This window comes from Euphorbia lathyris, chromosome 7 (genome assembly GCF_963576675.1).
Source record: "Euphorbia lathyris chromosome 7, ddEupLath1.1, whole genome shotgun sequence".
Classification (NCBI taxonomy): domain Eukaryota; kingdom Viridiplantae; phylum Streptophyta; class Magnoliopsida; order Malpighiales; family Euphorbiaceae; genus Euphorbia; species Euphorbia lathyris.
Window position 1 is genome coordinate 14474720 of NC_088916.1, and position 10035 is coordinate 14484754.

Here is a 10035-nt window from a genome sequence, read left to right on the forward strand (position 1 = left end):
TCCTTCATGCTTGGGTTTAGGCGTCTTTGAGGTTGGGCCGTCGGTTTAACTTGTTCTTCCATGAAATTTTTTTGTGTGCAAATAAAAGGACTTATTCCTTTGATGTCTGCCAATGTCCATCCAAAAGCTTTCTTATGATCTTTGAGCACATTAATCAACTTTTCTTCCATTTCACCTGTCAAAGAAGAAGAAATTACAACAGGTAAGTTTGAGTTTTCACTTAAAAATGCATATTTCAAATGAGATGGTAAGGGTTTAAGGTCTAATTCAGGTGGCTCTTCCAATGATGATTTGGGCCTCGGTTTGTCTCCTCGAACGATTTTCTCATACTGGTCACGGATCCACATGCAATCCTCGGGGTTATAAGTCAAGTTGGCATCTTCTCGATCTATCACGACCTCCTCTTGATTTAACCCGAGATCATTTAACATTACTTTTTCCAACGGGTCTTCACACATGTCATTCTGAAAAACATCTTTAACAACTTCGTCTATTATATCAAGAAAGTTACAATGGTCAATATTGTCGGAAGGATATTTTAAAGAATTGAAAACATTGAAAATCACTTCCTCATCTTGTAACCGGAGAATTAATTTTCCTTGTTGCACATCTATAAGTGTTCTCCCGGTTGCTAGAAAAGGACGACCCAAAATTATCGGGACTCGATCATCCTCCTCCATATCAAGAACAATAAAATCAGCCGGAAAGATGAATTTATCCACTTTAAGCAACACATCTTCTACAAACCCTTTGGGGTATGCTAGAGAACGGTCGGCTAATTGTAAGGAAACCTTAGTGGGTTTCGGCTCTCCTAAACCCAATTTTCGAAAGATACTTAATGGCATGAGATTTATGCTTGCTCCAAGATCACATAGAGCTCTTTCGAAATACATACCACCGATAGTACACGGGATAGAGAAACTTCTCGGGTCCTTCAATTTTGGTGGTAGTTTATTGAGTAGGATAGCCGGACATCCTTCCGTTAATTTCACTGTTTCATTATCCTCCAATTTTCTCTTTTTGGAAAGTATATCTTTTAAAAATTTAGCATACATGGGCATATTTTCCAAGGCTTCCGCGAACGGAATATTTATATGTAATTTCTTGAAAATGTCGAGAAATTTGGAGAATTTCTTTTCTTGTTTCTCTTTGTTTAACCTTTGGGCAAATGGAATTTTTGTTTTGTAAGGTTGAACAAGTGGATCCGTAAAAAGCTTAGGAGGAGATGAAACTTGAGGTTGAGAAGTACTTACCTCATTTGTGGTATCTTTTACCTGTTTGCTCGGAGCCGACTGTAACTCTTTGTTGTTTCTCAATGTGATGGCTTTCACATGCTCCCTTGGGTTTGTTTCCGTGTTGCTTGGAAGGGATCCCATAGGATGTTCGGATATGGCTTTTGCTAATTGGCTTATGCTCGTTTCAAGCCCTTTTGTAAACGTCTCTTGATTTCTCTTCCACTCTTCCATACCTGCAAGATGAGATTCCATTTTTGCAAGAATTGTTACAATAGCCGAAGCTTCATCACCAACATTTCTCTTTTCATTAGGATTAAATCCGGATGTAGGTCTTTGCGGATTTTGCACATTTTGATTATTAGTCCATGAGAAATTAGGGTGATTTCTCCAACCATTATTATATGTGTTGGAATAAGGATTAGATTGCTTAAAATTTCCCACAAAGTTTGCACTAGCGGTATCCCCAAGAAATGGGTTTGCCGCTTGACAATCCTCACTCTTATGTCCACTTAAACCACATAAATCACACAAATTATTTTGGTTCAAATTAGCCATTAATAGATCCAATTTTTTATTTAACTCATCAATGCCGGATCTTGATGGCGAATCAACCAAATATGTTCCCGCTCTTGTTTCTAGGTTTTTCTCCGCTTGCCAATGAGAGCACCTTTCCGCCAATTCTTGGATTAAATAATAAGCCTCCGTTTGGGTCTTCTTAAGGATGTTTCCACCTACGGAGGAATCAATTGTGGCACAGTTAGCGGAAGATAAACCATTATAGAAAATACTAACCTGTTGCCACTTCTCAAATCCATGATGTGGGCATTTCTTCAATAGTCGACGGAATCGCTCCCACGCATCATATAATGTCTCTCTCTCGGTTTGGCGAAAAGAACTTATCTCGTTTTTATACATCGCCGTTTTAGATGGAGGGAAGTACTTAGCTAAGAATTTCTTAACTAACTCATCCCATGTCCCAATGGATCCGGCCTCGAGAGAATCCAACCAGTCAGCTGCATCATCCCTTAAAGAAAAAGAAAACAATTTTAGTTTAATAGCTTATGGTGGTACCCCATTTTGCTTAAGCATAGAACAATGCTTAACAAATTTATTTAAATGAGAGTTTGGATCTTCTCTTGGATCTCCGCCAAATTGACCGGAGTTTTGTATAAGTTGGATCATTGCCGGCTTGATCTCGAAGTTGTTCGCTCCAATGGTAGGTTCCACGATACTTGAATTCATGTCCAAACAGTTTGGAGTGAGTAGATCCATGATGGACCGTTCCTCTTGTGCCATGTTTGCTCTTCGATTAGCCAAGTTCCTGTGGAAAGTACGCTCAATTTCAGGATCGGGCAATAATAAAAGCCAACTTAAACTTCTTGTGTTCATAAAACAAAACAAAATAAAATGAAATAAAATAAAACGTCTAAATTAATAGAAGTTTGACTAGATTAATATTATAATTCTACTATCCCCGGTAACGGCGCCAAAAACTTGATGCGCGTTTTACGTATACGTGCATGTGAAGGCAAGTGTACCTTAGTCGTGTATCAAGTAATAAAGTGTAAGTAGAGTATCGTTCCCACGAGGATGGTGATTATAAGTATTAATCTTTTTGCTCCCTATCTATTATTTAAACAACCGAAATGTAGAATTTGTTGGACAACCAAACTAAGACTTTAAGCAAGAAATGAAATGAAAATTACACAAATTACGTGAGGAATTACTTATAATGAAAGAAACTAAGGATTTTAGCTTCACTTAACCTCTTTGCTTGGTAATAACACTCAACCCCTTTTAAGTTGTTTTATCCTTCTTAAGATGGCGATTTTTCTTATTAACTATTAGTTCTCGAGATTGGTTCTAAACTCTTGACTAATTACTTTCCCTTTGTCCGGCTCAAGTAATTAATCAAGAGAAGCATTAAGTTTTCTTAGTTTCAAACCTTCGATTTATTACTTTCCCTTGGTCCGGCTCAAGTAATAAATCTAAGATTTGTAATAAGATTTAATCTATACCTTTTTAACCTACTTTACCTTGGTCCGGCTAAAGTGATTACTTAAGATTCGAGAGAAACCGCTCAAGAAATTAGTTCTAAACTTTCGATTAATTACTTTCCCCTGGTCCAGCTCAAGTAATTAATCCAAAGAAGCATTAAGTTTTCTTATTTCCAAACCTTCGATTTATCACTTTCCCTTGGTCCGGCTCAAGTAATAAATCTAAGATTTGTAATAAGATTCATGAAAAACCTTGGAAAACCAATAAGCCACACTAAATGGTCATTAGGTCCAACTTATGAATTTCAATTAATCAATTTTAATCACGGTCAATATAAACGATTAATTAGACTCAAGTAGAGAGTTGGCCCATCTCCTACAAGCATTAAGAATCATAAGTTAGTTCTCAAAAAGGATAAAGATAACTTAAATAGGTTAAACATAATTACCACATAATTAAGGTTAAGATCCACTTTTAGCCTTAGTTAAGAGGGGTTTAGCTCATCATTAGATTAAAACACACTTTAAAAAGATAGATAATAGAGTTCATGTTAATAAAAGAGATTAAAGTTTAGAAGAAACCGTAATGACGATTACCGAACGAACTTCTTCGGTAACTTAAAACTTACTTTTATTAGATGAACTTTTGCATAAATAACACTCTAACAATAATAACAACAACACAAAAAAAATTGATTCTTAGAAGAAGAATCAACAAAATAACATCATAGAGGGAGGAATTTAGCCTAAGCTTGGTGTGTCTTCAAATGGCACCCAAGGCCTCCTTTTATAGTAAAATGACACACATAATTCCAAAGACCAAGTCATATTTATGGCCTCCCACTCCTTATCATCTGAATTTAGCATTTAAGAGAGCATGGTGGAAGATTTTAATAATTTAGGAGTTGAAATGTGTAAAGGAATCTTAGGCTTCAACATATTCATCACTTTGGATAAATTTCTGGGCCTGATTCACTTCGAATTTGGAGATGATTATTATTAGTCGTTTGTTCATCTTTCTCTTAGCTTTCCAACGCATTTTGAATCGCCTCAATCCGAGTCCGTATGAGGGAGATAAGTTGAAAATACGAAAATGTGTCAAATCTGTCCTAGTGTGAACAATTGGACTCTATTTTACAGCACCTATCCGCGACGAAGTGCACGCTGGGTGTCACTAAAATTCCTTTTTTCTGGTCCCTTTTACTCCCGAGTTGCCGCCTTAAGCCCCGACTTGGTTATTTGTGCCGAAAACCTTACGAAAGTGCCTAGAAAACACATAAATTGGCTTAGATACATAAAATGAAGAAAATATACAAAAACCATTATTAAAATTTATTAAAATGGTACAAAATAACTAGTAATTAAATACTAAAAATGCTATAAATTACGACGATAACACAAGGGCAGCCAGCAGAGCACGCGGGGCGTGCCTCCTCATACGTGGAGCGTGGAGAGTCCCGTTTCCAGATGAAAGTCCAGTAGCCCATCCACGCGGGGCGCCCCACCATGTGCACGGAGCGTGGAGCCAACCTTCGGAGCAAAGAATGTCTAGGAGGTTGGTCACGCGGGGCATGCCACCATGGACGCCGTGCGTAAAATCCACCAGTCCGAGTCTCCAGGTCCAGGGGATCAAGGACGCGGGGCGTGATGCTGGAGGCGCGGGGCGTGCTTAGAAGAGAAGACTTCTCCACCAAGTTCTTCATTGTTGGGGACCATTTCTGCTCCATATGAAATTATGACGCGGGGCGTGATGCCGGAGACGCGGGGCGTGCTCAAGAGAGAAGACTTCTCCACCAAGTGCTTCATTGTTGGGGACCAATTTTGCTCCATATGAAATTACTGTTTTGCCACTACTCTTTACTTACTAAAACTACCCTTACTATTTCCCTTTCCCATTGTGACCCTATCCTTGATGCTAAACTAGAAACCCTACTTAGGGGCTTTAGGGGTCCTTTCCCTCATGTTTAGGTAAGAGTATATATCTCCTTTTTTGTAATGTTTAGTAACTTTTATGAAATTGAATATCATGCCTCCATTGGAGCTCAAGGTTATCGTTGTTTGGGTTTATTCAACCTTCTAGTTTAGCTACAGAAGTTTGTAATCTTTGTGAGTTTACGATTAAAACTCTCGGTCGACTTCAATCTAGATCAGATAGCTTATAATTCATATATGTAAATTGTACGGTTAATAAGCAAAAGTATGATGTATGAGAATGAAGAAGAATATATTGAATTAAGCTCTTTAACTTTTTCTTGAGAAAGAAGAGGTATATATTTCTTAATTTTATTCAAAGAAATCAATTCACTTATAATTACTATTCACTATGTTTGATGAGCTTGGCAACATGTACTTTACATAATCGAAATGTTAAATTTCTTATTGTAAAAACTAAATTTTAAATAGAAAATTAAAATAGGAAGAACATCTATAAATTTTAGTGTTTATATACTACTATCTATATTAAATTTCTAATATAGTTTGAATTGCTTTTAATATTTCAAATTCATTGACAAATTAGAAATTCCTATAAATAAAAATTATATAATACAAAAATGTTGGAATATAACGTCTGACGTTTTACTAACATTAAAAATATTTACGTATCTCAATAAAGTTCTAAGAAAAATAATAACATCTACTGTACAAATTTACCACGACATATACAAAACAAAAAGTTTATCCTTTTATCTATGTGATTTTTTTTTTATCTATTTATCTATATGAATTAATAAGTTAACTTTGTTTTGTATATGACTTTTTTTAATTCAGCCGTCTAAATTATAAAATTTTATTTATTTCTTAAGTTCCGAAACCATCTTCTTTATTTTATATATTTAATAATAATCAATCTTAATTAACTGCTCGAGCATTCAATGTACTCTTTGTCTACCAATTATTATAACTGTTAATCAATGTAATAGTTTGTCTCGAAGCAGCAATGAAGATAACTTATTACATCTCAATTTTAATTATAATCTAATTATTAAAATATATCTACAAAGTTTCAAAAGGACAATGAGATAAAGTCCTATAAAATTAATTTATGACCATTTACCCAATAAAAAATCATTATATAAAACATCTACTACCATATTAATAATAAAATAATTTATCTATTACTATTAAATAATATTAGAACTAATTCAAAAATTATAACAATAACCTAAATATTATCGCTAAAAAATTATTAATAGCACATTATTTGAAACTATTAGTCATAAAATTAAATTGTAAAATAACTCGAGAAATCTTCGGTCATTTTATTCATTTGGAGCATTTCTATGAGATTCATTTGTTAGACTTTTAAGTTAAAATTTGAGCAGTGAGAGTTAAAAACTAACTCAACATTCTCATAGTGGCTCCTCAAATCACGAAGAGTCTCTATTTTATCCTAATTATTGAGGAGCATATCCCTCTACTCTAAGTGACTTTTTAAATTATTTTTTATTAATATTTTATTATATTAAATACTCTCCCTCCTCTCACTATTGATAAAAAAAAAATAACTAATGAATGAGTATGAGAAGTAATAGTGACTCCTTAAATTACTTAAAAATCAATTATTCCGATTATGTTTTTGGAGAGTGAAGATGCTCTTATATATAATGACTATTCATGTCAATACAAAAAGAATTATAAGTTTTAGACACCCCCACGACAAGTAATTTAAAGCCTTTAAAGACTAAATTCCAACAACTTGTGTGTCAAACTTTCATATCATATCTTTATTAGATTGAGGGCTCATGAAAATCAATTTTAAGAAAACAATGTAAATAAAATTTCAAGAAAAGTCTAGTGACTATCCTCAACCTATTAAAGAACAAAATTAAAGGAATCCCAAAACCAACTCCTCCACCGTGGCCAATTTTCAATTGGATTTGACAATTCATGGATGAAAGAAAAAATAGGGTGATTAACTACATATTTTTTTTAATTGAAATACGGACCAAGCCTAATAGAAATTCCAACCAGGTTGGCACTCCCGAAAAGGACAAAGACCCAAGATATATAAATGAAGAGATGAAAAAATATGAATCCAGTACAAAGAATGTTTTAAGCAAATCTAAACATATGCCTACCAAGGGCATTATCTCTAGCTAAAAGGGAGCAGAAGTCCGAAAGGGTATTCCACATTTGTAAATCCGAAGCCTGACGTTACTCAACATATTATTTAATTCTTATATTGTAATAATACACTATTTAATTTTTAATTTTTGTTTTATTCAAAAATTTGAATCATTAAACGGGTTAGTCTCTCTATAGGGACTAAACTGTAAATAGAACAAAATTTAAAGATAAAGTGTATTATTAAAATATGGTGACTAGTGTATTAAGTAAAAATGTATAGACTAGTAAATTATTTACTAGAAATGTTGAATAAGAATTGTGACTATTTTTATCCCAAAAAAACTTAATATCAGCCTTATTGATAAGTTGTGATACATATTTCCTCCAAAAGCTACAAATCGTAACTTTTTCTGAAAGCAGCTTTCTTAGCTTTTTAAGGAAAACAGTTTTGCATTTATCTTTAATAATAGAGAAAGTTGAGAAAGCTGCTTTTTAGAGTTTGGAGAAGCAATGCCAAATATGCTTTAATTAATTAAGCAATGTAAATATACGGTGGCAAACGAGGAGTTGCTAATGCAACCAAAGGCTTTGCAAGTGTAAGACTATTGATAGACTCAGTAAGATCAATACTTGTCTGATTAGATTCCTTACTCCAGCTAAATCCCTGTAGAAGCCTAGCAAATAGCATCACAGTCATTGCTGTTCCCATTGCTATTCCTGGACATCCACGTTTTCCAGTTGCAAATGAGATAAATTTCAAATCAGGCTCAGACAAGCTAACCTGACCACATCCATCCTTCTTCAAATGCCGCTCAGGCTTGAACATTTCGGGTTCATCCCAAACCTTAGGGTTTCGGCCAAGGCCAACACGACTCAGCAAAATATGGCTGCCTTTGGGGATGAAGTAGTCACCAACTGTTTTATCTGTCATGGCAATATGAGGAACATTGAATGGAGAAATTGGGTGCATCCGCAACACTTCTCTTGCACATGCCTTTATGTAATTTAATTCTGAGAAATCCGATTCTTCAACTAGTCTCTCTTTTCCAACAACTCTATCTAATTCTTCTACTGCTTTCGCCATAATTTTTGGCTGGTTTATCATCTCCGCCAGTCCCCATTCCACGGAATTTGAAGGGTTATCGATTACTTCTATCATTATTTCCTGCAAACATGCATCGATTACTAAACGTTGCTTATTTTTTAAATGCAACACTTTATAAATGTTGCTAAATCTAATTATCAAGGGAAATAAAGTAACGTTTTTAGTTATAAATGTTGCCGAAGCTGTAGTACGTAAAGAGAGATATTCTTACAGTTATTTGAGCTTCAATTTCTTCCTTAGAAAGTAAGGGTTTACCATTAGCATCCTTTAATGCAATAAACATGTCAAGCAAGTCCTCAACTTCCTTCTTATTCCCAATTCTCCATTGTTCAAACCTTGATTCAATTATAGGATCTTGATATTTCTTCATAATCCTATTAGCTTCCTTAATAACTTTCTCATGCCCATCAATGTCAAACCCTAGCAACCAAGGCAAATAATCAGAAACACAAAATGCATATACATAAGCAAGGGTAGTGAAAATTGCATCAACATGCTCTTCATCCTCAAAACTAGGTCCTCCAATAATGTCATTCTTGTTATCCCCAAAAGATCTCTTGTTGAACACTATATTCCTGATCAGATTTCCACCATAATGTTGCGAGACAAACCGGATGTTTACTAGACCACCGTTTTCAGGTTTCATACATAATTTGTACACATATTGAACAAGGTGATTCGCTTCTTCGAGTCTTTTCGAGTAGAAAAAATTATGTTTTGCCGGAGAAAGCATTGCAGATACAAGAACTCTCTTCATTTTCTTCCATTGTTCCCCAAATGGACCAAGTGCTGCTGTCAAGTACCCGTTGGTAGTAATGCGCGTCGACATGCTAATAGGTCTGCTTGCAAAAACAGAATCTTGTGCTTTTAAGAATTGGCAGCTAATATTAGGACATGTCACTACTATTGTATGAACATTTCCTAGACGGATACAAGCAATTTCTGAGTCTAATTCTTTCATAAGATTGTGAATCCATCGAAAGAAAGGCTTGTTTTTAAGCATGGTCGGCAAGCAGCCAATGATAGGCCATGGTTTCGGACCAGGAGGTAATGGAAGTTGAGTTGATTTGTGGTCTACTAAGTTGAGGAATTTTAAGAAAGTAAGAAAAAGCATTGACATGAAAAGAATGAAGGATACTGAGAGGAGAAATGGAATAGGAATTGTAGTAATATGGGAATAAGCTAGGAAATTTGGAAGAAAGATGATCTCCATAGCTACACTGAATTTTTAAAGCTCAATTTTAAAACATTCAAAAATTATTTCATTTCCTATTTATAAGCAGATCAGGTTATTGTTTGAAGGTGATGGCAGAGATTAATATAAGATCGGCGATCAAACCTTAACTATCATCTCTAACTTTTTAGTTCAAACGGTTGCATGATACATACATTATTATTATTCATGACAATAACATAATAAGTGTAATAATAATAAGCATTTTCTTTAGAAAAGAGGGTATCATTTAAAGTATTATTCATGATACATTTGGTGAGGCTTTTTTTTTTTTTTTTTTAAATGATGCTTTCTATTCTAATTAGAGTAACATGCTTTTTTCTTTTTAAATCATAACATGCTGTTTTTGTATATTAGTTTTTTATAAATAAAAAATTTCTATCAATTATTTCGCTG

General features: G+C 34.3%; 1 protein-coding gene across 1 annotated transcript; it reads right to left on the reverse strand.

Annotated features, from left to right (window-relative positions):
- Positions 1-7646: 7646 nt before the first annotated feature.
- LOC136200975 (phenylalanine N-monooxygenase CYP79D16-like) lies at positions 7647-9611 on the reverse strand. Its single transcript, XM_065991489.1, has 2 exons — positions 8617-9611; positions 7647-8465 (listed from the first exon to the last, which is right to left on the reverse strand). Exons 1-2 carry the CDS (start codon positions 9523-9525, stop codon positions 7833-7835), a joined length of 1542 nt encoding a protein of 513 aa, XP_065847561.1. The 5' UTR covers positions 9526-9611; the 3' UTR covers positions 7647-7832.
- Positions 9612-10035: the final 424 nt, after the last annotated feature.